We start from the raw sequence: 27745 nt of genomic DNA, 5'->3' as shown, positions 1-27745 counted from the left end.
TAGCTTGTTGCCTTGTGTTTGCAGCCTACCGTGCATGTTTGTTTTTTGAAGATAGTCCTATTGCTCACTATTGTTTCTTCTTCTGCAGGACATAGGTGAATTGCTTCTTCGGAAGATTGTAATTTACTTACAAATACTGCAGCAACCTGAAATGATTACCTACTAGATAGGTCTTTGAAGCATTTTCTCCAAGTAGTCGTCTGCAACAGGTGTTCTCTGCTCAATTCACTCTTCAGGTTTCTCACACCTCTCCTTCTCATAGTGTTTGTAGGCATCTGAAGCTGTGCATTATGTGGTGCACAAACAGCCAAGGAATAGTGCATGTTCACAAGGGCAAAAGTAAGTTTTGATTTTTTAAAAGATTTTGAATGAATTTGCTGGGTTTTGTGGAAAATTTTACTAGGAAATAAAACTGATATATTACTATATATACCTGGGAAGAGGAATAAAAGAACAGCTACTCTAAAAAGTAATGCATGTTAAAGAAGTTCTGCAGATGATTGACACCTGATAATATTTCAATCCCTATAGGTTCTATTCAGTACTATGCGGCATGTATTCCAGACATGTTTAGGGTAACTCCAGGACTTATTGTACTCACAGCTAATATTCAGATTAAAACTTGAGCTTTCTTTAAGAGCAAAACCAACTTCAGACATCAGATTAAACAATTTCATGTTGGCAATCCTACCATTATGAAACATTTGCAGGTCTCTCTGAAGATTCATAACAAATGTAATAAATGATATTCCAGAATCAAGATGCAAAAATAGTAGTGATTCCCCAAAAGAGGAAATCCTATTTCTATAGGCCTTTGCTATTATTATGGCCAACAGATTAAATTAGATTTTGCATGACTATAAACATCATGAACAATTGTGAGGGGGTTGCAGACAGGAAAATACAAAATTATTTTTAATTTTAAAAACTCCTCAGCTTCTGGCTCAAACAAATTATATTACTATTCGTACAGTCTTCCCCCCCCCCCCAAGCTTTTGACAATGTTGAATTAGAATTTTTACTCCAGGATTTGAAGACATTTAATGGGAAAGGATTTTCAAAGGACAAATATGGGCCATATAGCCACAAGGCCAGAGTAGCAGCTAATAGATTCTGATCAGAGCCTTTGATTTGACCCAAGAAACAAGACAGAGATGTTCCCTACCACAATCATGTTGGTATCAGAACCACTGGCAATAAGAAGAGGGGAGAGAAGGAAAAGGGGAATGTCTATTCATGAATATACTGCAGAATTCATAGAAATATGGCAGCCAGTTCATCTCTTCCCCCTCCCCGCCTCCGATGACGTTAGTCTGCAAGAACATGCATCTGTTTCTCAAGATGGGACTGGCAAAAACTAAAAATATTTCCAGCTCTCCCCTCCTACTGCGACATTACTAAACACGTTACTGATTCACCCTGTTTCTTCCCCAAGATTGCAAGTGTAAGGGGAAAATGCACCCAACATGCAGTTTAGCTTTTCTGTAACCAGTAAAACCGATTTCCAAAACTGGCAGGGAAGGAGGAAGGGGGGAAGGAGCGCAGGGTGAATGAAAGAGAGTTTCCGCAATCACTAAAAACATTTTGGCAGCGCACATTAAGCTCCATAGAATTTCATTAATTTCACACTAATATCTTGCAATTCAGTTACAGCGCCAAATGCGCTTCCTGTTTGTTGTGTGTTCTGGGAACCTCGAGAAAACGCCATTGCCCCCCCTCCCCTGGGAGGGAATTCACAGTAACCTAACGTGGAAGCTCAAAAGTAGCATTGGCTTCCTCCAGTGTTTCCTGCCTCAAAATGATGATGCTGGAGATCTGACCAATGCTGTGTTCCTGCCCACCCTCCTCCACTTCCCACTGTATTTTTTTTAAACTAAGCATGATTTTGTTACAACACAAAGTAGCACAAGGACACCACACACTCCTCCTCCCTGTCTTCCCTCCAGTAAGATTGAATATTCAACAGAAGCTTTTTGTAAATTTCATGCATGGAAATGGAATCCTGGTCAATTTCATGCAGGGAGACTAGGAACTTGGTTAATTTCATCCAGCAGCCTTCTACCTCTTTTTCCAAGTACCAAAAAGAAAAAGAAAGAAAAAAACAACTATCCTTGAGTTACAGTGTAGGAGCATACATAAATGAGGTTTTTTTAATGCACTGTATTTGGGGAAAGGGGGGGGGAGGCAATTGATGGCATAGAATGCTTGACTGAAGCAAGCAGACACCATCTTCCCCAAGCTATCTTTGAATTTGCATTGCTCCTGAGAAGACTGGGGGGGGGGGGGAATGGGCCACACAGCATATGGAAAAGGAGAGGGCTTGGGCACCTTACTCACGGGAAGGGGAGGGAAGATGGCGATGAGGATGGCCTTACTGCACATGGCTGGATTTTTTTAAGGGAAGGGAAGCAACATAGGAGCCAGGAACTCTGACTCTCCCAACAGAAGTGTAAAATGTAAGCCACTAATAGACTACTGGACAGTGCTGAAGAAAACCAGAAGTGTAGAATGCCAGGTGCACAATTGGTGTGGGCATCCAGAAGTCAATGAGGTGAGAATGCACCGGCAAAAAAGAACTGTGGAAATGGCGTCTCTTTGTTTGTATCTATCTATTAAGCTGTATTAATGGTGAAATAAATCCCAATGGGTTTTTGTTAATGTATTACAGCTGCAAAACAAAATAAAAAGTCATCATTACAAATGTTTATTAAACAAAGTGCACCAACAATGTATTTCAAACAAAGTAAAAACAACACATATCTAACTGCACATGACAGAACAGTGTCGCTCCAACTGCTGTTTCTAAAGTATCTGGTTTGGAGCCCACCTTGGCCACCACTCTCAGCTTTTACCTAATTCTACATCAAGAGTGCATTTCCATGTGTCAGAAAAAGCTACACCGAACAGATTTTTCTTTGCCACCCAGCAAGCCTTTTAGAATTTGATCTTATACAAGAGAGCATCTCATTCAATATATTGACCACTGAGGAAGACCCCTGTGGGTCCAAACGCATTTGGTTAGATATGTGTTGTTTTTACTTTGTTTTAAATATATTATTGGTGCACTTTATTCAATAAATATTTGTAATGATTTTTTAATATTGTTTTGCAGCTCAACTTTTGGGTTCCCAACTTCTGTTCAGGTTGGGTTTTGGTTCCCTTTTTGGTTTTGCAATGTATTACAGCTGTCAAGATGCTGGAGACAATTCCCACTAATTTGGAAATGGCTGGATAAATCATGGAACTATTTATTTATTTAGGATATTTTTATGCTGCCTCTTAAGAGTCCTGCACAAGGTGGCCTAAAACAACATTACGATATTAAAAGCAAGGCATTGAACAATAAAAAGTATTAGAACTATCCGCAAAACAGAAGTAGACAATTCAAAATCTGGGAAGATTAATTTATGTCCTGTCTTTTTCCCCAGTAGAAACCAAAAGCAACTTACATTATTTTATCTGGCAGGGGCGCATCTTACCATCGCATCCCAGGCCAGAAACTTGGGTGTGACCATTGATGCCTTCCTGACTATGGAGGCGCAGGTCAGGAAAGTAGCCGGCCAGGCATTTTTCCATCTTCGCCAAGCTCGGCTACTAGCGCCCTACCTGTCCCCTGAACACCTGGCCACTGTGATCCATGCAACGGTCACCTCCAGATTAGATTTCTGTAACTCGCTTTACGTGGGCCTACCCTTGTCTCTGATCCGGAAACTCCAGCTAGTACAAAATGCAGCTGCTAGGGTCCTCACCGGCACACCTTGGAGGGCCCACATCCAGCCTGTGCTGAGGCAGCTGCACTGGTTAGCAATTGCTGTCCAGATCCGGTTCAAGGTTCTGGTTCTAACCTTTAAGGCTTTACGCGGGCTGGGACCCACATACCTGAGGGACCACCTAGTGCCCTATGCCCCCCGCAGGGCTCTGCGCTCTGCGAGTGAGAATCTTCTAGTCGTTCCCAGCCCTAGGGAAGCACGCCTAGCCTCGACCAGGGCCAGGGCCTTTTCGGTCCAGGCCCCCACCTGGTGGAATGAGCTCCCGGGAGAGCTGCGGGCCCTGCAAGACCTTTCAACGTTCCACAGGGCCTGTAAGACGGAGCTCTTCCGCCAGGTCTATGGTTGAGTCTGGGGCTGCTGTGGTACATCGACTGCTCTCCCCGGGCTTCTTCTTGAACATCATTGACCTCCTTCTCCTCCACCCCCCCTTTTTTTAGGAAGGGGGGTAGGAAGGGGATCTTATTATTGTGCCGCCATGCTGTGACATTTTAAAGTCTTTTAATGGGAGTTTTAATGGGGTTTTAAGACACTGTAACCCGCCACGAGCCATTTGGGAGTGGCGGGAAATAAATCAAAATAATAATAATAATAATAATAATAATAATAATAATAATAATAATAATAATAATAATAATAATAATAATAATAATAATAATAATAGTTCCTGGGTCCCAGACTAAAGCTCTAAACTCGGGGTGGTCAAACTCTGACTCTTCAAATACCCACAGACTCCAATTACCGGCACGGGGCTCATGGTAACTTTTCAGTCCTGGCCCCAACCTGGTGGAATGAGCTCCCAGAAGAGCAAAGGGCCCTGCGGGATCTACCAGCTTTCCGCAGGGCCTGTAAGACAGAGCTCTTCCACCAGGCATATGGTTGAGGCCAGGGCAGCTCTCCCACTAATTCATCAGAGGATCCCCTCCAATATTGAGATCTCTAACATTGAGATCATGGTTAGATGTATTGTATTGGTGCCACCCTCTTCTGAACATTATTCTCTCCACCAGGCTGAACTAAGATCAGAACTGTGACCACCGCCGTTATATGTTATATGTAACTTTTAATTGGGGTTTTTATGGGGTTTTTATTGTGTTTTAACTATTTATGTTGTAAACCGCCCTGAGACCTATTGGGAGAAGGGCGGTCTAAAAATTAAATAATAATAATAATAATAATAATAATAATAATAATAACAACAACAACAATAACAATAACAATAATAATAATAGTCCACGGACATCTGTAGAGCCACTACTTGGCCGCTGCTGTTCTAAATGTTTAACTGCAGTGGTGCTCTGATCCATTTTTTTCTTCTAGAAACTATTTATTTACTAACCTGCTAATACTTGATTATTTTAAATACTTTAAATATATGGTTCTAACACTTTCCGCATTTCTTTATTACTATACTTGATGATGCTTTTGTGGCTCTATTTATTTGGATTTTAATCCCATGTATTATAATTAATCATTTTTCACTACAGGTTCTTGATTTTTCTCAACCTGCCTATCATTTTAATCACTGATAAATGTTTAAAAACAAAAGACAGCCTACAGAATTAACATGCAGTGATTTTATTTATTTATGAATCCTCATACTATCTTGCAAGATCTGCACTGGCTCCATATTTGCTACCAAGCCCAATTCAAGGTACTGATGTCAACACATAAAGCCCTAAATGGTTTGGGCCCCAGTTATCTGAAGGAGCGCCTTCTCCCGTGCAGACCTGCTTGAGCCCTAAAAGATCTCAAGAAAAGAGCCTTCTTACAGTTCCACCTTTCTCAGAGATGCAGGAGGTGGTGACATGTAGAAAGGCCTTTTCTGTGATGCCCCCAGACTTTGGAACAGCCTTCCAATGGTGATTCACCTGGTGCCTACATTACGTGGTTTTCTTCACCCAGGCCTTTGATGTCTAGTTTCCTCCAGATGCTATCCTGCCAGGAAGTGAAGAAGGATGTGTGTGTGTGTGTGTGTGGCCCACATTGGAAATTTCAGGAGAAGGTGCAGGATATAAATTCCTAAATCATCAATCAATCAATAAAATAAACTGAACTCTTGGCCACCAACAGCAAAGTTGACCAACAATATATGGGCCAATTCATGCAGTAATTCTGGAAACAGAAGAGCCATCATATAGTTTGCGAGATGTCCACACCTCAATTTGAACACTACTTTGCCCCATTTGGAATTTCCGAATCTGTTTTCTTCAGAATAGAGGGAACCCCTGTACAAGCGAAAGATAAGTCCCACCATACTGATGCTTCTGTTGCTGCTCTGAAGATGAACATAGAGCAAAGCCATACCTGGAGGGAGTGTGCAATGCCTCAAACCACACAAGGACCCAGAAAGCCCTTACCGTCACATGTGGTCTCACTAGCATTCTTGAAGACCTCCTGTCCGCTGCTGGACTTGAATCCTTCTATGCAGCTGCAGTGGTAGCTTCCAAAAGTGTTGCTGCATTTAGCATGTTTTCCACATAACTGACGTTTTTGGCACTCATCGATATCTGCAATACAAGACCACACACTTTGCAGTCTGCATACTGATTGTCTCTTGCATGCATTGAATGATGAAATCTGAAGAACTGAGGATCTGAGAATCAGCTTGTGGAGATTCTATGTCTCTGACAGACACTGGACTCTCTGAACAGCGTACTCAAAATATAAAGACTGGGGGCTTTCCCTTTTGGGGTCTGCAGTATGACCTATGGTAGCGTTTTTCCAACCTGTGGGTCGGGACCCCAGAGTGTGTTGCAAAGCCTCCAAAAGTGAGTCATGGGCTAGCCCCTCTTAATAGTTGCCCCTGCCCTTTCCATTTTGTATTTTGGAACCCAAAGTCTGACCCTGGAAACAGTGTCTCACAGAATCATAGAGTTGGAAGGGACCTCACGGGTCATCTAGTCCAACCCCCTACACTATGCAGAACACTCACATTCCAATTGCTCATCTACTGTAACCTGCCACCCCGTAAGCCTTCACAGAATCAGCCTCTCCCTCAGATGGCTATCCAGCCTCTATTTAAAAATCTCCAAAGATGGAGAACCCACAACCCCATGTCATCAGTTGGCATTCCCCCCCCTCACTGCATATATTGCTATTGAGTAAAAAATGTCCTGTTGGTTCTACAGTGAGTTTATCAGATTCTTGGGGTGGATCAGAGGAAAGGTGGTCAAAGGCTAGAATGTAACTCCCATATGTAAAGGCTGCATATGTCAGAATGCTACTTGCCTGGGGTTCTTGGGAGTGAGGGGGCAGCTGCACCCTTTGTGGGATGTTTGCTGGTTTCTCAGAAACATCCGGTTAGCAACTGTAGACAGTGGAATGCTTAACTAGATGGGTGCCAAGGTCATCCAAAAAAACCCCCTAGATGGATCACCCTGTCAAGTAAACTTGGACTTGTGGGTCACCATACTGAAAGGGCTGGGAACTGCTGGTCGATCCAATCCCTCTTATCACACAACCAACAACTTATCAAGACGTAATCACGACTTTAAAACTGATGCACCAACTAGGACAGCAGGAATATTTGGTTTGAAGAATTCAGGTGTGAGCGGAGGGAGGGGAGTAGAGAGCTCATTTGCAGGTAAGACCCATTGATGGAAAGCAGCATGTGGGAATCTGACAATGGGAGCTTCGACTCTTGAAAGTTTATACTCTGAAAATTGTACCGGTCCTTAAGGTGTTACAAGAGTCAAATCTAATGTAATTATTATATTCATGCTAAATTGCTATTTTTTCAAAATATTTGCATCCAGTTGAAGGGAAATTGAAGGTTTCACGTTCAGGTAGGACTGGCAGCTTTCCGCGGACAGGCTTTGAATGCGAGCTCTGCTGACCTTTGAGTCTCAGCCCGTGCAAGTCTGGCACACTTGCTCTATGACGCTGCCAGTGACTAGGAGGAAACAGCCTGACCTTTCTGCAGAAGCGGGGCTGAGGGAAGATGCCAGGCAACCAGGAAACAAAATTAATCTAGTCATTTTGTATTTTAAATGTAAAATGATTTCAACAAATGTTGATAAATGTACACACTTCTGGAATGCCTCCAAAGTTTGAATGGCACATGACTATGCAATGTGCATGGCACCACTGGCTTGCTTCCTCCCCCTCCTGCTGGAACAGCCATACCAGGGATACCTGTCTTGCCTTGCTGCTGCTACCACCTCTCTGTGGTTAAAAATATGCATATTTAGACCAGAGGAAAGGTGTTGTGGGGGGAGACCTGGGGGTGGGGGCTGTTCTTAATGTCACCTCATACTTCAGCCCACCTTGCCCAAACTGGCTACAGCAGAACATGGGTGCAAAATCCTCCACTGTTGCCAGACAGGGGCACTTAAAACCTAGGAGTCAAGAAATATTTTCTGTGGGAAATCTGCTAGGAAGGCAACCTAGTCTGTGACAGAGGTCACAGAGACCCATCTTTTGAAGTTCCAGGCCACTCAGGAAAGTCTGATAGGGTTTAGAAGAAGAAAAAGGCAACTTGGTTTTTATACTTGATTTTCTCTACCTTAAGGAGTCTCAGAGTGGCTTACAATTGCCTTTCCTTCCTTTCCCTATAGGTGACACCCTATGAGGTAGGTGGGGCTTAGAGAGCTCTTAGAGAACTGGTCTGTGAGAACAGCTATAATAGAACCGTGACTGACATGTGGAGGAGTGGAGAATCAAACTCAGTTCCCCAGATGAGAGTCCACTGCACTTAACCACTACAACAAACTTTCTCACACTATGTAATTTCCTAAGAACCTCCTCCCACACTGTTATTACCCTTCAAAAGAAAAAAGTAGATCTCTTTCTTGCTCTCTTTTCCTATAACAGGGCAGCAGTCCCAGTTTCAATTAGCAAAACTGTGTAGGAGGCCCCATAAAAGTCTGGGCCAGGTGGGGCAGCAGGTTAACTTTAAAAGAGGCCAGTTGCAGATCTCCCAGCATCTCCTTTGTTTTGGGCCACTGACTGCATTCACATGGCCTTCTTGCTGCCCAAGTTCAGCATTAGCTCAACAAGTAACAAAAAGGGAAACAAAAACCCAACCTGAAACACAGGTGAGAACCAAAAAGGTTAGGGATAAAATCAATTTTAGAAAAATATAGACACTCTATTAAAGGAACTCAAATGTTTAAAAACCCCAAAACCCAAATGGACCTGTCTTCAAAGAAGCACATAGTAGGATTCTCCAATATCCAGGGGAGGAACAAGAAGTATTTGCTGGCTGAGGATTCTGCTATTATGAACACCTGGCAGGACCAGAACTAACCAGAACAGACTAAATAAGTTTTTCCCCCATACACACACCCTGCTGAAAATGGTAAATATTTGTTAATTGTATCTGTGTGCCTCTGTACAAATGGCCTCTGATGAAGATCAATTTGAGCAAAACACATTAGGTCAAGGTCAAAACATTATTTAGCATTATTGGGGTGCACACTTGGAAGTTTTATGTGAGCCAAACAGACATTCTTTTATGGCTTTTAAACATTTGAGCTCCTATAATAAACAGTTTATATTTTTCTTAAATTAATTTTATCCCTAACCTTTTTGGTTCTTGTCAGCATTAGATCACTCTGTTTAGCACCAAAATTACAAAAAATAAACATTGTTACCACAACAACATGTTTTTTCTGCACCCTCATAACCATCACACTCGACCATGACTTCAGAGTTGGCAAGGTCCAGGCATTCTGTTGAGAAAGAAGAAAGAACAGCAGTCGATTAGAATGTGCCAGTGCTATGAGATCCAGCTCTGAAGCCACACACGGCCCAGCCCCACCAGGAGGAACCCCACGTTAGCCCACATCTTCTAATTCTAGTCAACATCTCCAATGATTCCATTAACCTCCTTGTAGAAAGCTGCTCTACATCAGACATTCTACTCCTCGGGTATGAGAATCAAAATTATGCAAAACGTTATTTGCTTATTATGTACCATTTTATAACTACAAATACTTTCAGAATTCTTTCTGGAGTCCCATTCCTGCAGGCTTAGATGCTTAGAATCTCAGTTTTTTTGGGATTCTGGGTAGTTTACTTCTAAATTACTCCTATGAATAACCTAGCAAATCACTTCACATGCTGTGGACTTTCCCAGCTTATGCAGAGATAGGTTCTGTAGAATAGGAAGGGATGCCAACTGGCTTTGAGAGAAATGTCATGTCCCTTTAATATTTAGAAATGCACAACTGATGCTTTTCATAACATGGAGGTAAATTTCCTGCAGAGATCAAAATAATATTAAAGGGCCACTTTAAAAGCTGGGCAACTCTGCTTGCAGGTAGATTTATTTTTGAGTTCTCTTCAGTGAAGACTAGTGGGCAAGGGAATAGAGAACTTCCCCCTGTTTTCCATTGCAAATATTCAATTTGTCATGCAAGAGAGACCCATGGCTATGGATCCTCTTGAGTGGTACCTTAAAGACTAAAACATACTCTTGTTTTATTTTGCTACAACAGACCAATTTTGCTGCAACAGACTGCTTTATTCTTTTTTTATCAGTCTGGAATATTTTTTTTATTATCCTGTGATCAGGCAGTTTCTGTTTTATGGGATAATGTCCCTTTAAAAGCATTATTTAAAAATATTTTTGACTATTTCATTGGAGTTACACGACAACCTACTGATAACATGCTGATAATGTCAGCTTTTGAGGCACATCATTATTGCTATGATGTTGCAAATGAGGAACGCAAGTAGAAAGTACTTAGTGTCGTCTCGCCCTGAAAATAAGTGTGTCCATGTTGGCTGCAGGGAGTAGGAATAGCTGTGAAATCCTCTAGCATCCACCAAGTGTCCCTCTGGGCGTCCCTCTGATAGGATGTTTGACTTTAAGCGGGGAAGTTTCAGGAGAGACCACTGGGAGGGACAGAGAGTTGAGCTTGTGACACTCATATCAGGACTACATAATCCCCAGATCCTACATCAGGACTCTCTCTCTCTTCATGCCCCACAATTATATTGAAAGCAAAACAGCATTGTTACCATGACATCTGGCAGCACCTGCCATGCAACTGTTATATCCTTCTCGACATTGAGGTTTGTGGGGCTCTGCATAAAAAGAAAGAGCATCAGCCATACACTAGAATCTGATTATGCTACAAACCAAGATCACATTATTCTCATCACAGTCCGCCCACCAGGGGGAAACAATACTTTTTGCCTGTTTTTTCCTAAATTTTACCCAACATACCAACTCTATTAACATCCTTCAAAAAAGGAAAAGAAAAAAAGGTCCAAAATGCTCCATTTTCCAAGCCCAGCACAGAAATCAAAATTACACAAGCAGAATATGTTGCGATGTCACAAGCTTCTCTGGGTTTCTATTTCTGCAGGTGAGGGTGGTTGGGAGAAGGCATATTTTCATGTGAGCAACAGAGCTGCTTGCAGCAGTCATCAGGAGCCCTGGCATGCAGCAGGAAGGGGCTCAGTAAAATACGTACTGTCTTCCAAAGCTGGAGCATAAATGGCACAAGAGGCTTGCCGGTGACTTCCCTCCAGACTTCTCTAACGATATCCAGTTCATTCTCTCTCTTCACACACCCATGCTTATGCCCAGCTACCTTCTCAGCAGGCCTATCTTTGAGTCTGAGAATTCCTGGTATGGCCAAAGGCTGGAGAAAATGGTAAATCCTTTTAGAGATGCAGAGGAAGGAGGGAGGGAGGGAGGAACAGTTCTCTTACAGCACTCTCAGCCACACCTTCCTTACAGGGTATCTGATGTGGGGGTTAGAAGGGAAAGGTGTTTGCAAGATGCTTTGGGATTCCTCCTTCAGGTAGTGAAAAGCAGGTGAGAGCAGGACAACAATGACAACAGCAGCTGGGTTTTTTGCCCTGCTTTTCACTACCCAAAGGAGTCCCAAAGCAGCTTAGGAAGATCTTTCTTTTCCTGTCCCCACAGCAGACACCCTGTGAGATAGGTGGGGTTAAGAGAGCTCTAATAGAACTGTGCTCTGTGAGAGCAGCTCTTACTGCGACTGGTCCAAGGTTACCCAACTGGCTGCACGTGGAGGAGTGGGCAATCAAACCTGGGTCTCCAGAGTAGAGTCTGCAGCTCCTAAGCACTACACCATGCTGGCCAAGCGGGTTAGGGAAAAGCTGGGTTTGGCAATTTTCCAAGGGTAATGAGTTCTGCCATAGCTGGAGCCGAAGCACTTTTCCTTCAGTTTACTTTAATGCCTTGTATCTTTCTCAGTTAGCATTTGTTGTACATATAGTGGGTTTTATTATATTTAGGGCATTTCTATGGTGCCTCTCCAGGAAATCTAGTTGAGGCAGGATGGTGCTGTTCCCTGTGGTAGCACACAGGACTGAAGCATTTAATTTATTCTTGAGTTTCTTGTTTCCCAGGAGACCAATGCACCCTATTATTTCTGGTGCCTTCTCAAGAGTCTGTGAGGGGAGGAGTACAAGTTCTGTGAAGACTCTTCTCAAGACTCTTTCCCCTAAATTCTGGTGCTGTGGCTGCCCCTTCAAAGACAAAAGCAGCGCAGGGGGGAGAATGATTCTTTCCCTCTTCATCCAGTTTCCTACTAACAAACTCCACCCTAAGACCACTTTGACCTCCACTGGGGAACCTCACTGATGAGGTTTTCCAAGAGGACAACATACTCTTTAAGAAGCTGCTGCATTTAGGGAAGATTTTTGTTTGAATGTTCCATGTAATATGAAGTTTCAGCCTGTAGCTCAGAACATGCATCTCGCGGAAGTCTCACAGGGGCCAGCGATATCACAGCAGGCAAAATTTCTTCAGTCTAATCCATGGTCTATGGCCATTCAGGTCCTGGGTCAAAATAAACTGCACAGAAACAGAAATCTTCGGGGCTCCTTCCACATGGAAACAATTCTCCCTGCAGCTCTCACTGCCGTGGTGAATGCAAAGGCATTTGCAGGGACAGCGGTGTATCTGCATTCAAGTTTTCTCTTGCCTTGCCTTGGCCTTCCACAACTGCCGTTTCCACCTTCCTCTGGAGCAGGGGCAGTCAACCTGTGGTCCTCCAGATGTCCATGGACTACAACTCCCATGAGCCCCTGCCATGCCTGACATGGCGTTTGCTGGCAGAAGCTCATGGGAATTGTAGTCCATGGACATCTGGAGAACCACAGGTTGACTACCCCTGCTCTGGAGGACTTTTCTTTAAAAAGTGGTCATGGTATCCTTGTATAGAATTGTAGAGAGCCAGTTTGGTGTAGTGGTTAGGAGTGTGGACTTCTAATCTGGCATGCCGGGTTAGATTCTGCACTCCCCCACATGCAGCCAGCTGGGTGACCTTGGGCTCACCACAGCACTGAGAAAGAGTTCTGACCGAGCAGTAATGTCAGGGCTCTCTCAGCCTCACCTACCTCACAGGGTGTCTGTTGTGGGGAGAGGAAAGGGAAGGCGACTGTAAGTGGCATATAAGAACCTACTACTACTACTGCTACTACTACTACTACTTCTACTTCTTCTTCTTCTTCTATTGCCACTATCCACAACTTCATTTTATGGATTCTACCCTTTCTGCTGTTGAATTATAAGGAGAAAATAAGCAGTCTTCACCTTTTCCCTTATTACCAAAAGGTTAGAGACTTATTTCATAAAACAAAGGGGGGGGGAAGGGGAAAGTAGTATGTTGGGGCATAGTATTATGATAGCATTATAACCACCTGACCATTAGGTCCTACTTATTTATTTATTATTATATTTATATACCGCCCTCCCCTGAGGCTCAGAGTGGTTTACACAAAACATAGAAAATAGCACATGGAACTTAGTTTTCCATAACAACAATAATATTAACATTAATAACATTAATAACTTTAACCGGGAAACTGGTGCAAGCAGGTCCAGGGCAAAACACATGGATGGATTTCTGAGGGGGAGGGAGCAGGGGCCCTGTGGATGGTGCTGGTTTTGCTCAGTCACAACCGAATGCCTGGTGGAAGAGCCCAGTGCAATGTCAGCCATTTCCAACCTTTTGCTCATGGAGGAACCTCTGGAATACTTCTCAAACTTTGAGGAGCCCCAGTTTTAGTGACATACCCCTTCAGAGAAGTGGGTGCAGAAGTAAGATGTGGGAGCCAACCAATACATTGATTTATCATTTACTGTTTCCATGGAGGAGAGAAAGCAACAGGAGAAATGGACTCCAGTGACATCTAGTGATGTCAGCGACCATCAGACCTTCTGAGGAGGCACAACCTCTGGGGAGTTCTTGCGTAACCCCAGAGGACCCTGGAGCCCTGGTTAGTAATCACTAATCTAGTGAATTACAATTTCTTTTTAAGCCCTCTAGTGGTAATAGGGAGAGTGCTTGGCAAGGATACAAAGGTAAAGAAAATAGTAAGAATGTTGTAGTAAAAGGCAAAAATGTACATCTTCCCATCCACACCGTGTCCACTGGCATTTTGGCTGTGACTGTTCCCAAAAGATCACACAAAGCCAGGTGATGAAAGACAGTGGCAGAACAGGAGGAAACAAAGAAGCAGGGCCAATAGAGGATAACGCTAGATGGATGCTACAGAAAACTGCAGCAATAAGGAAACCAAGGAAGGGCATTTGTGCTGTGTGGTCCCACGAGAGTCCATTTGCCCACTATATGGCTTAACATGAAATCACTGGGAGAGAGCATCCAGATATGAGGAGTGAAATGTCACCCATACACAACTGACACTCCCAGCTCTACTTCTGAACCAGGGCTTGGATAAATGCTTGGAGAGGTTAATGGGAAGGATCAAAGCCAATACGTTCAAGGTCTTTCCAGGCAAGATGATCAGTGAAAGTTGCCTGAGGAGTCAGCCGGCTCTTGGGAGGATTGCACGCCCCTGAAGAAGCAGGTTCTTAATTTGGTGATGCTGTGAGAACTTGGCCTGATGTCAGAAGTTCAGGTCTCCTCCATGGCAGGGAGTGCCTTTTATCTGCTTCAGCTGACATGCCAGCTCTGACTGTGCCTTAAAGAGCATGACTTGGCATCCATATTCTGATCACATCCAGATCACTGTAATGTGTTCTAAGTGGATGAGCTTTGAAAGCCATCCAGAAACTTCAAAGGGTACAAAACGCAACAGCCAGGCTGATGTTGGGCATCGGATACAAGGATCATATCAGTCCTGTACTGAAAGGTATGCCCTGGCAGATTTTTTTCTGGATACAGGTGAGAAAAATGTGTAGCTTGTGAGAGATTGTGTTCCATATCATAAGTGCTCAGTCGCAATAAAAGTCATGCTGTTGAAGGGTTAATGCCTGACATGGTGTTTATTCCAGATCTGCCATCAGAATAAAAGACTAGTTTTTCTTTGAACAAAAGATAACATGTGCTGTTTCTTAAACTTCCAGGACACATATTTCATGTTGTTACAAGATGAGGCACATTTTTTTAGTCTTTCACAAGTTGTACATTTTCTCTCTTTCCCTTGGTTTCATTGCTTGACTGCTTCATACCATGTGTCCTTCTTGCGTGTTTGTTAAATTTTTGAGGGGGACATCATTTACAGTGTTGGCCTATGAGGCCCAGAACACTTTGGGATGGGGTACCTGAAGGACCACCCTACCCCACATGGATCAGCCTGCCAACTAAGATCTCATCCCCTGCTGTCTGTGTCCCTCCCTGCAGAGGGGGTGAGGGTGGGGGGTCCAAGAGGCAGGAGTAGCTTTCTCAATGATGGCACCTCACATTCATAGGACTCCCCACCCTACTAGTTTGACTTGGCAGTTTCTATAAAGAGTAAAACCTTTTTTACCCAAAAAGTTTATCATCCTTATCAAGCGGATTCCTTTGTGGCCTGCATATTGCTTTTTAAGTATCATGGCAGTTTTATTACAACTGCTTTTAACTTCTATTTATGCTGCCTATGGGCTCTTCCTGGAGGTTTTCTTGATGTTTCTCATGTATGATTTTAAAACTTTCATTTTCTAGTGTTTGCTGTTGTTTTTACATTGCTAGCTGTCTTAAGCTGGAGTGGTGGCCACAGCATGAGAAACTCTTGCTTCTCTCAATTGATATACTCCAAGAGGTACCCTTCATTGTACAATGAGGAATGCGGCTGCAAACCTCCATCTTTATTTCTGGTTGACTATAAGGAGGTGTTAAGTAGGCCAGGAGAGCCTATCCAGAAAGATTTGCACATCAGAAATAGGCTAAACACTGGCTTTATGTGAGGTGTGTCTCGCCCAAGAGATGTTCTGGCTGTTAAACGAGTGAACTCCAAATCCAAAGGCAAACCGGTCCAGGAACTCACAAGAGATGAAACAATCAGGATCGGTCTCAGGCTTAAAAATAAAGTTCAAACATCAAATCAAAGAATCTGAATATTTATTGCATCGACTACAAACAAGCCAAAAAGGGGTTGTAGAATAATAACCTTCTTCAACGGCGTGTTCCTTTCAAGTTCTGTACATTAAATTCAGGTTATGTTCATACTCATCAACAATAATTCTTAACATTGTCTTATAATATCTATTGACATAACATGGCACAATGACAACAAACGAATCAACAGCACTTGACTAGTAGCTAATCTTCTCAATGACCCTCCACACCTGAAAGTATTGTTTCACTTAATGTCTCCTCCCAATGATGTAATCCCTGCAGTACTTTCTTTCTGTCCTTAATTGCTGGTATATCAACCCACTAAGAAAGGGTCTACCATGCCTACATCAATTCCAGAGGTCCCCCAATAAGCCCATTAAGGTTTCTTTATCAAAGTCTCAGCTTCTTTAGTATTGCCCACTTAATCTCATTAAGACTTTGATACAGGGTTGCCATGCCCTGCCCTAGCACTCAAGGTACAGATCTGGCTAGAAAAAAAGAACAGAGTCGCCATCTTCATGTTTGGCTTTCCATACATGAAACCTAGTTTATTCTGGAACTCCTTCATCTTCAATGGTAATTATAACTTTCTCTGACCTAAATCTTAATGCTCTATCGCACCTGATCACCTCTTTGGTTTCATCTTTGTATATGTATTAGTTTAAATTGTGCATCTGTAGTTAGGGACCTTTTTATTTTGTTTTTCAATAAAAGTTCCTTTTAATAATTTCTAAGAACTGCCTCTGCCTAAGATTTTCAGCTCGATATTCCTTCCATATAGAGAGGTGGACAATATCACTCAGTGTCCCCCTCACAAGGCTTTATCTCCTAGAATTGCTAATTAACCCATCATAAATTCAGGAGGCAGGTATATTTCAGGTAACGCTGTTACATTCCCCTCTTGGAGAGAAAATTTATTTCTGTACCTAGCTATGCACTTAACACTACAGCTCTTTTCACTATTGCTCTTAAAACAAGTTAAATAAAAAAGCAGTAGTTTTAAACCGGCCTTCCAATGCTGCTTTAAAAGCTTAAAATGAGAAACTTACCTGAGTCTGTGCTGTTCCAAACGGTAGAACTTGATAAAGCAAGAGTAATGTAGAGTCCTGGAAGATATAAAGAAGTCAGGTTACATATATTGTAGCCTGAATGAATAGAAAGTCTGTCGATCCGGAGAGAGCCCAACAAAAGAAGATCAACCTGGGCGTCGTATCAAAAAAACTTAATTTTATTTTTTTGTCTGTATTTGCAGTGCATTCAATAAAGCCGAAACAGGTCCAAGGTACAGAATTTCCCTTTTTCTGCATCCAGCTTCATCAGTGGCTTATACCTAATCACCAAACATATTATGTACAGATATTAGATACATTCATATTTCTCCAGCCCCAAATTATATATATAAAATGTGATTAATGAAATCCCACCTTAGAATTTGTTTAAGAATTTTTCAAAATTACTTAGTATTGTCTTCCTATATTCTAAAAATGAAATAAAATGAATAACAAATAATGAAGAAGATGAAGATGAAGAAGAGTTGGTTCTTATATGCTGCTTTTTTCTACCCGAAGGAGTCTAGGAGCAGCTTACAATCGCCTTCCCTTTCCTCTCTCCACAACAGACACCCTGTGGGGTGGGTGAGGCTGAGAGAGCCCTGATATTACTGCTCAGTCAGAACAGCTTTATCAGTGCTGTGGCAAGCCCAAGGTTACTCAGCTGGATGCATGTGAAAGAGCGGGGAATCAAACCCAGCTCCCCAGATTAGAAGTCTGCAATTCTAACCATTACACCAAGATGGTAAATATATTCTCCTTAAAATCATTCTCCTATTCTTATTCCTAACATAATAGTATTGTTATATTTTTAATATATTTATTTAGCTCAAAATATATTCTGGCCATCTGCTCTGTCAGTTCATTGAAGATCCATTCCAATTGTTATTTGGTCCTCATTAATAGTCAATTACAGCATGAATAAGTATAATTATGTCGGAACTCCATTAAACGGCAGGTATAAAGATCGTGAGTCCCTTAAAACGCCAGTTCGCAGGAAACATGACAGATCACAATTGGTGTTTAACCCATTTCCCCCCATGGTGTTAAGTGCAAAAATATAAAAGCTTTCCCTCTGTAACAATAATTTCTCCATACTGGTCTGTTGGTGGTTGATCTGTCTTTTTTGTCAGCTGTTCAGTTCCAAAGAAACAAGAGTCTGCTGGACTATGTCCATGGAGGTCGAAGTGACTCGTGAGGGGGGTGACCCTAACAGAATGTCTCAAGTGGGACCAATGCTCCATCATTCTTACTTTCTAAGGTCCGGAACAAACTTCTATATATAAAGGTTGACATAGACACAATATACAATATATGACATTTCTTGTTAAACAATTTATAAAACTATTAACATAAACCTTGAATCCATTCCTGGGATCGGTAAATTCTTTCATGGGTAACATCAGCCTGCAGACATTACAAGTTCCACAATGAAAACTGCCTTTTGGTAGATCTGTTAAAGGTACATCCCTCCTGGTATCTCTTGCTGTAACCAGTTCCTTTATATTATGACCCCATCTCCATGCGAACATAGACTTATTTCCACATTCCAGTAAATCTGCTATTAGGTGCCAATGACTGTAAATAATCTTTTTGATTTGTTCCGCCCTACTGGGATACTCAAAAGAGCCAGCATGGGCCACTGTGGAGAAGTAATAAGAAGGCTGGACTAGGGGCTGGGAGAATATACTACAAAGATCACTGGATGACATGGGTCCAGTTGCTCTCTTCCTCACAACCCAACCTACCACACAGTGCTGCTGTGTTGACAAAATGAGAAAGGGAGACTATGCTGTTCTGAGCTCTTTGGAGGTAGGGTAGAATAAAAGTGTGCTCAAAAGATAACTATCTTTCCCAGAATTCAAACACCAATTTCCCTCTCAGGGGTGGCCAAAACCTTTCTGTCTTCTTAGGAAGAAGAACTGTGTGTGGCTCTCAGATGTTGTGTAGGAGAATCCTGAATACCTCTGAGGGCATTTCAAACGCTGCCCCTTCATACAAGCCTTATTTGATGCTCAGAGTTATTAGCCGATGGAGCTGATCTGAACAGCAAGGTTATTTCCCAGACATTCAGAATGGACAGCATGAAAAAAGCCATGGGCTGTTTCTTTTGAGTAGAAATGTATTCTAAGAGAAGCATGTTAACACTTCTCTAAACCAAGGGCTTCTCCCAAGAGGTGAAAATGAGAACCAAGATCTGTAAAACTCCTCGCACTGCATATCACTAGGAGACAAAAAAGAGGAAACGATGGCTATAGTTAGCACAGGAAATTTTTTAAGAGTTAGGTTTAAGAATGTATTTCCTCATGCTATTCTTCAAGAACGTAATCCATGTTTAACTAACTAGTTGCCGTACTTTGTGGCTGACTCTAAATGAAAAATGAAATTTGAGTCCAGTGGCATCTTTAAGACAACAAAGTTTTACTCTGGGTATCAGCTTTCCTGTACAGAAACACTTCTTCAGACACACTGAAACAGAGCTACCCATTACATCTAGGTGTGCGGGTGGGTGGGTGCAGGGAGTATTGCCGGGAAGGGCCAATTAGAGTCAGGCTGCCTTCCTTGCAACCCCCTCACACCCCAGTCTACCCTGATGTAGTGGTTCTGTTTAGGCCCAAGATATGGCTTTGTTGGTCTTAAAGATGCCACCAGACTAAAACTTTGCTCTGCTGATTCAGAGCAACATGGCTACCCACCTGAATCTATCTGAAAGAAGACTGAGGTAACTTCCTATCCCAGTTACTTAACCCTTCATTCCTTTGCCAGCTTGTACAGTTCTGTAAGTAGTACTAGCTTCTCACACACAAGTGGGAAGGTTGCTCTATGGCCTGACTATCAAGTGACAACTTATACCAACAACTAGTAAAAAAGTGGGGTAATGGAATGGGGTAATGGAGGGGGGGAGACAGACAGACAGAATGACAGGAAGACGGACAGGGAGGCAGAGAGGAAGACAGGCAGGCAGGGAGAAAGGTCTCCCGACCACAGCGCCATTTTAAAATGACAGGAAAGGCCGTGGAGAAGGGAGGCTTCCCCCCAGCCTTTCCTGTCATCTGGGGGGGGGGGAGGCTTCCCAGCCCAAGGGGGAAGGGAAACCCCCCCCCAGCAGCTTCCCCTTGGGCCAGAAAGCCCTCACAGAGGCGGCGTGAGGGCTTCCTGATCCAACAGAAATGGAAGCCCCAACCCCCAGGGCACTTCCATGTGTCCTGGGGAGCATCCCTGGGCAAACTGCAGGCAATGCCAGCAAAGACCCCCTGGCTGGGTGGGTGGAGACGCACTTTGCGCGTCCCAATTGGGCCATGCCTCGGACATGCCATGCCCACTCTCCACCCACTTAGCCCTTAGACTGATATTTTAACAGCAAACCCACTGTTAAAGATGGTGGCTATATGGCCCCTGAGGGGCCCTGGCAGACTTAGAGGGGACCACAGACTGAAAAATGTGATAAGGGGAGCCCAAAGTGCTTATGGGGGCCCCAGATGAAATACCCTTTTCATCACATATGACATCATTAATTGCTAGAAAGTTTGATATTCATCAAGGGAAAGAAAAATAAATGTTATCTCTACATGTGTGCTGGAATTAATTCATTCAAGGAAAAAAATGAGCATATATGCTTCTCTTGGCCATTTCTAGAAATCTGTCTTGTGTACAAGGTACACTGAGTCTAGTTAGTTCAGGCTTAGCTTAGGCCTTTTTCAGCCTAGCTCATTGCACCAGCAGCCAGCCTACTGCAGGGGACCTGAGAAGAGCTCCTAAAAGGGCTGTGGTCGTAAACGGTTAGAATGGCTGATTTATACATCTGCCGGAGGCCCTTCAGAGCAACAGGCACAAGTCACCATCGCTCCAAGCAAAGGACCACTGCAGTATGTTTTTCATGTTTATAAAAAAAATTATTCTGATCATGTCAATAAATGTTTATATTATAGCATTGGTCTTTTATAAGGTCACGAGCAAAACCTTTCTTAAAAAATTGAAAATGTATTAACAAATAAGCAATCAAGAAGCTTGAAACCTGGCAACATTGCAAAAGCCACTGCAATTAATAACAATGTTTTCTATCCCATGAGACCTGTGAGTGGAGTGGAGGCTGCACAACCTGTCCCCTTCCCACTGTAGCCCCCAAGCCCCTTGAACAGCTGCCCCTCAGGAACAGTGGGAGAGGGGAACTGGCACTGCCTGCTCCAGAAGTATCATTATGCCACGGGCGGGGGGGGGGGGAATGTCCACTACGATCATTTAATACTTTTTATTTTGCATGGGGTTCAGGGCATTTCTTCTCATCAACATACTTCAGGCCAGAGACTGGCCACTTTCACTGCACTCATGTGGCCATGCCCGGTGAGATTGTGGACTTCTACATTTTGAGCAACTGCCTGCAAAACAAAATCACTTCCTTTTTAACAGTGGCTTTCCTTCTGATGTAAGGAGAGGATGTTTCATCAGCACAACCGATGCCCAACTTGGGCCTTTGGAAATAGCACGTGGCCTCTTACCCCTGTGCCACAGGCTTGAGTTCAGTGAGAACTGGCAGCTCAAATGTGAAGTAATTTCCTCTGTGCTGAACAAGGGGCTGCCAGGTCCTGCATTGCCACTACCAGGGGACATGCGGGGTAGAGCTGCTGGATTCAGATTGGGAATCTCCTGGCGATTTGGGGTTGGCGCCTGGGGAGGACAGGGACCTCAGCGCCATAGACTCTACCTTCCACAGCATCCATTTTCTCCAGGGGAACTAATCTCAGTAGTCTGGAGAAGAGTTGTCATTCTGGGGGATCCCCAGGTCCCACCTGGAGGCTGGCACTCCTAATTGAACGAAACGTGGAATTTTGTTGATGTTTCAGGGCATATTTCTTTACATTAATACTGAGTTATGATAGATGTTAACAGATGGTTGTGATTTTGTTTTGGGCAGATGCCTGTTGAATTTTATGACTTGCCATATTACACTTCTTAACATTTGCAAACATTGTGCAGAAAAGATGTTTTTCTCTTCCTCTGTGTGCCATATTTTTATTTGTTGTATTACAGTTCAGTACATGAGACAGCTGTACGCACAGCAGCTTTTAAATCTGTGCTCGTTTAGTAGGTTTCCCTCCCTCCTTCCCACACACACACACAAATACTCATACACAGTAGAACCACTGTGCAGTTTTGAGAACCTGTTGTACCCGCAGTTCTGGCTATCAGGTTAACCAATATGAGCAGTGGTTATTTCATCGGTAATTATCTGTGAGCTCAGCCTAGTTGAAAGTCACAAGCTGTGGCCCAGAAGCACTTCTTGTAATGCAAGATACACAGGAGTGGGCTGTCTGCAAATGTGCTCAGAGGCACTTCCTGTGCTATTTCTTCACAAGCCCCAGCTCACACTGAGGCATAAATAGACATCTATAAAATGTTAAGCATCACAGAAGTTTGCTTAGGCAAGTTTGAGAGTCCAGAGATGAATGGCACTAATGTTAAAAAACCCACTAATTAGCCCATACTAATGTTAAAAGCCCCAGGCTAATTGCAGCAGTAAGGCATAAACAGGCTGCTTAGCCCCTGCATGCCTGCAAAAGGCAGAAACTGGCAAGCACAGCCTCTTCCTCTCCTTTGTACCCCAATAAGACCAAAAGCAGAGGATTTGATGCTTACTATCTTTTCTCTGTCTTTTTGCTGCTTATGGATGCCAAGTACCCAGGCCATTACAGAGAAAAGTGGCAATAGACCGTGCCACGTTCCCATTTGTCTTTCTTAAGGTGAAAATCTTAACTCCGCATCTAGAACCCAAAACTGTTTTTTTTGGGGGGGGGGGGGAATAAGACAGGAAGGTCTACCCAATCAGCTGTTAGCTGCTGTCTCCAGTCTTTCAATTTATGGGATACATCTCTCTCATTCTGTCTTTCTTCCCACCTCTGCACTAGTTCGGGGGATAGATCAGACTCGGTTTAAGGATTTGCAGAGCCCACAATACCAGAGCCAGTTTAAGGATTTGCAGGGCCTTAGCAGAGCACAGCTGGCCCTGTTACTTGTGCTGTATCAGTGGGGAACCCTTCCAGGGACAGCTGGAACTTTGGAAGCAACTGAGATCCTCTTTTTGTGTTGTTTTTGCAGTCCACAAGCCACAGGAGGATGAAGACTCCCCTCACAATCACAGTGGGAAGGCTCCCTAACCATACTGTACTGCAGGGCCTCTGGAAGTGCAGGGCCCATAGCATGAGCTGCTAGGATAAACCACCGATGGATCGTTACAATTGCTAAAATGGGGCCAAATTTTCAGGACCTGGAAAAAAAAACTTTGAAAAAGGTTCAAAATAGTAAGGAAAACCCTGAAAATTCAGAATTTGGTAAAAATTCAGATCCAAAATTAACCTGAAAGTTTTTGATGTATTCAAGGGAGGGAACGGTAACCATAATCCCGTTTCCTTCTTCCATTGAACAGCATTTCAATCAAGCAGACACAGCATTCTTCTCCTTTCAGTAGTCACCTTCTGTGCTGCCTCTGTGGCTCATTCAGAACTTGTAGTCTAAAAATGCCAATTGGGTTGATGTTTTGAGGGATATCAGATCCCATCAACGAAGTAACAGCTTTGCTGTACTAGTTAGTGGGAGGGACGGCGGTGTGCTCTGAATGGATAACACAACATTCATTCTCCCTTTCTGCCCATCTGGATTACACCTAGGTACTTTCAAGGTCAAGCTGTAAATTCTTTATAGTATCTGAATGTGACAATTACATGTACAATCACCACTCTAGAAATCCCTCTGCAAATTCTACCATATGCTTAAGGCTGTCCAATTCTGTTTGTTTATTTGTTTGGCTGATTTTCCACCGCTATGGGAGAACCATCTCACAGCAGGTTACAACGATAAAAAAATTATAACTCACATGAAATAGTATTTAAACCAATGATAGCTTGGTGGTAAAAATAAAAACCCCACCTTCTCCCCCATTTCCAACCCCCACCCCACCCAGTGCCTCAGGGGAAAGACCAGGGGTGCCTGCCATTACCCTTGAGAACATTAGCTGTCATTAAGTGTGGAGGGGCCTCTAGATCTTCTGTGCCCTGGTCTCAACCAAAGACCTGGCAGAAGAGCTCCGTCCTGCAGATCCTATGGAACCACAAAAGCTCAGCTCTTCTGGGAGCTCATTCCACCAGGTTAGGGACAGGAACAAAACGGCCCTGACACTGGTCGAGGCCAGGCAAACCTCCCATGTGCCAGGAACCACCAACAAATTTGTACCCACAGATCACAAGGCCCTGTGGGGGGCATAAGGCGGTAGGCGGTTCCTCAGGTGAGTGAGTACCGGACTGCAAAGGGCCTTGAAGGTTAAAACCAAACCTTTGAACTTGATCCCGGCAGCAACTGACAACCAATACAGCTGCCTTGGCACAGGCTTGATATGTGCCCTCCCAGGTGTTGCTGTGAATACCCTAGCAGCTGTAATTTCCGGTTCAAAGACAAGGGAAGGCCTGCATAGGGTGAGTTACAGAAGTCAATCCTGGAGGCAACTGATGAATGGATCACTGTGGCCAGGTAGGGTGCCAGTAGCCTCAACTGGCAAAGCAGGAAAAGCGCCCCAGATTGGCTGCTCTCATGACCTGTGCTTCCAGGTGTCCAGGGTCACATTCAAATTCTTGGCACAGGGCGAGATGTTGAGTTGCATCCTGGCTAGGTCAGGCAAACGTGCTTCCTCGCCTGTTCCCTTCCTTTCCAGCCACAAGATCTCCCTCTTGGAGGGGTTGTGTTTCAGGTGACCCTGCTCAAGCCATCCAGCTATGGCTTCCAAACACCTGTTGAATGTTTCCAGGGGGTGTCTGGGCGGCCGTCCATGAGGAGATGGAGCTGGGCATCATCTGCATACTGATAACATTCCAGCCTGAAACTCTGGACCAGCTGTGTCAAAGGGCACATAAAGATGTTGAAAAGTGTGGGGGAGACAACCATCCCTTGTGGAACTCCACATGGAAGTTGAAAGAGGCACGATAACTCTTCCCCTACTGCAACCCTCTATGTAGGAAGGACAGCAACCACTGAAGGGCTGTCCCATGCATCCCAGTCCCGGTGAGACGGTGAGCTAAGAGCTCATGGTTGACCACATCAAATGTGGCTGGCAGATCTAACATCACAAGAATAGTCAAACCGCCCCTATCCAGCTGGCGCCAGAGATCATCCAACAAGGTGACCAGCACCGTCTCCACCCCATGGCCAGGACAGAAGCCCAACTGGTATGGGTCGAACCGAAGCTTCCTCCAAGAATGCCAGGAGCTGATCCATGGTGGCCTTTTCAACCACCTTACCCAGAAATGCAAGATTGGCCTGGTCCCACGGATCAAGCAATGGTTTCTTCAGCAAGGGATGAACCACCACCTCCTTCAGTGTCTCAAGAAACTCCCCCGTAGACAGGGAGAGGTTAATAATATCCCCGTGGGCCTTCTATCCACCAGTCACCCCCTTGAAGCAGCCATGATGGATAGGACTCAAGGGGGAAGTAGTTGCTCTTACTGACTCTAGCAGCTTGTCCACTTTGGTTAATGTCTGGCTCAACCATAAAATTCTTTTCCTGGATCTGTATCCAGGGCTACCCCAGTTCCTGTCAAGCAGACACACAAAGCAAGTTCCTGGTTGACATGTAGATTCTCAGAGTCAGAATCACACAGAGCTGGAAGAGACCAGTCTAGCCTCCCACTTTTTCAGGGATTTAAAAATCACACACTCCTGACAGGTGCTCATCCAATCTCCTCCTAAAAACTTCCAAGCAGACTCCACCACCCTCTTGACACAGCACAGTCCCCCTATGAACAGCCCTCACCATCAGAAAATGTTTTCTAATATTTAAGTGGAACCTCCTTTGCTGTAATTTGAATCCACCGCTCCTAGTCCTTGTCACTGAAGCTGCAGTCAACGTTGGCCTCTTCTTCAACATGTCTACCTTTTGCATAGTTAAGCCCTTCTCTGAACATGTTCCAGCTTGTCAATATCCTTCTTGAACTGTAGCCCCCAGAACTGAACACTGTTCTGAATGAGGTCTAAGCCATTTGGGGGGACCAATCTGGATTGGGACTGTGGCACAAGGAGAGAGCTTAAGCTTTTTCTCTGGCACTGTTTCCCAACTTGAAAAAGTTCTGCAAAGCTGCTATTTGCCTCATTGCAGAAACTCATGTGTTTCGAATGAATTAAACATGCACGCACGCACAGAGGGAAAATATCACACAGCTGAATGTCATGCGTAGTTTGATCTTTATACACAATAGATCAGCTTGGACACTCCAGAATGCTCCGCACCGCATGTCCCCGTGAACACACAGACACAAAGGAAGCAGAACCTGAACCGGCATGACCATGCTGACAGAAGCCTTTCCCAGACAGTGGTTTGCAGGAGAACAGAGGTCAGTTGTTTCCCCACTAAGACTGAGTGGATCGCTGTCAGAAAGCTGCCATCCAGGGTTTATGAACTAATGTGAGGCTGAGAGGTCATGCATCCACATTGTCTCAAAAGCTGCAAAACCACAATATTCTTTCCCCAAAACAACTTCCCTGTTTTGTAGGGTACTTCCTGCATCAAATGAAGTCAAGGAGAGGCATTCACGTAAGCAAGGATCCAAACCCTATTGCCCTTGGTGCTGAAACAAACAGATAAAAAGATCTACTGGAAACTTCTTATCTGGTCCATGCTCCAGTGGGCACTGCCACATTGCTCCCTCCTCACCAGTCTTTTACCCATGAGGTACTTTCTCCCTCAGCTACCACAACGGGCCACGTGAGCTTGCAAACCTGAGTCAGAAGTCAGATGGGTCTTTTCCCACAGCAATTTTAACTTCTCATTCTGCCCCTGCTACTGTAAACTCTGACTGGTAACTAAGACATTCCAACCGATACCAAGGAGGCCACAAATAATTTCTGCCTCCAATACAAGTCAGCCAGCACTTTAGTGCAGTGGTCCCCAACCTGCGGGCCGCGGCCCGGTGCCGGGCCGCGAAGGCCATGGTGCCGGGCCGCGGCTCCCTCTCCCCCCCCCCCCCCGCAGTAAAAAACTTCCCAGGCCGCAAGCTTGCGGCCCGGGAAGCTACTTACTGCGGGAGGGCGGGGAGAGGGAATCAGGGCTGGGCCGCGCCCGTGCAGGCCGCGCCCGTGCGGCCCGCGGGTGCGGCCCGATCCACGGGTGCGGCCCGCGGGCGTGGCCGGGTGCGGCCCGCAGGCGCGGCCCGAGCCGCGGGTGCGGCCTGCGGGTGCGGCCCGATCCGCGGGCGCGGCCCGAAGCGTGGGCGTGGCCCGCGCGGGCGCGGGCCCTGCGGGCGCGGCCCGATGCCCTGCCGGTCCCCAGCCTAATAAAGGTTGGGGACCACTGCTTTAGTGCACAATTTAAAGTAAGCAAGAAGAGTTTCTAAACATAACTGTTGGTATATTACAAGGATGAAATAATTATAGCAAACTAGCTGTAACTCACACACTAAGTCTTGAAAAGTAGCAGACAGATGGGCACCTCTAAATATTTAGGTTGTTTTCCATGGGTCTAAAACTTCTCCAAGATGAAAAACTTCCCTGGCAACTCTTAGATTGTTAATGATCTTTATGGTAGATGTAGTCACATGTGGAAGTCAAAAAACACAGTCAAAAAGACATTTCCCCTTATTAACGCCATCTTCAACATCTTCCTTTGAACTTCCCTGCTCTT

General features: G+C 44.3%; 1 protein-coding gene across 4 annotated transcripts in view; it reads right to left on the bottom strand.

Moving 5' to 3' along the window:
* Positions 1 to 27745, bottom strand: part of ADGRE5 (adhesion G protein-coupled receptor E5) — an 84959-nt gene that overhangs the window by 37965 nt on the left and 19249 nt on the right. For all 4 annotated transcript variants that reach the window (XM_077327363.1, XM_077327366.1, XM_077327367.1 and 1 more), the window contains exons 2-5: positions 17089 to 17145; positions 10737 to 10802; positions 9365 to 9442; positions 6128 to 6277 (exon numbers count right to left, since the gene is read on the bottom strand). In XM_077327363.1, coding sequence (XP_077183478.1) covers positions 6128 to 6277; positions 9365 to 9442; positions 10737 to 10802; positions 17089 to 17145 — 351 coding nt within the window. The remainder of the gene's footprint in view (positions 1 to 6127; positions 6278 to 9364; positions 9443 to 10736; positions 10803 to 17088; positions 17146 to 27745) is intronic.

Source organism: Paroedura picta, chromosome 3 (assembly GCF_049243985.1).
Source record: "Paroedura picta isolate Pp20150507F chromosome 3, Ppicta_v3.0, whole genome shotgun sequence".
Taxonomy (NCBI): Eukaryota; Metazoa; Chordata; class Lepidosauria; order Squamata; family Gekkonidae; genus Paroedura; species Paroedura picta.
The sequence above is the reverse complement of the archived record's forward strand: the minus strand, read 5'-3'. Positions and strand labels throughout refer to the sequence as shown.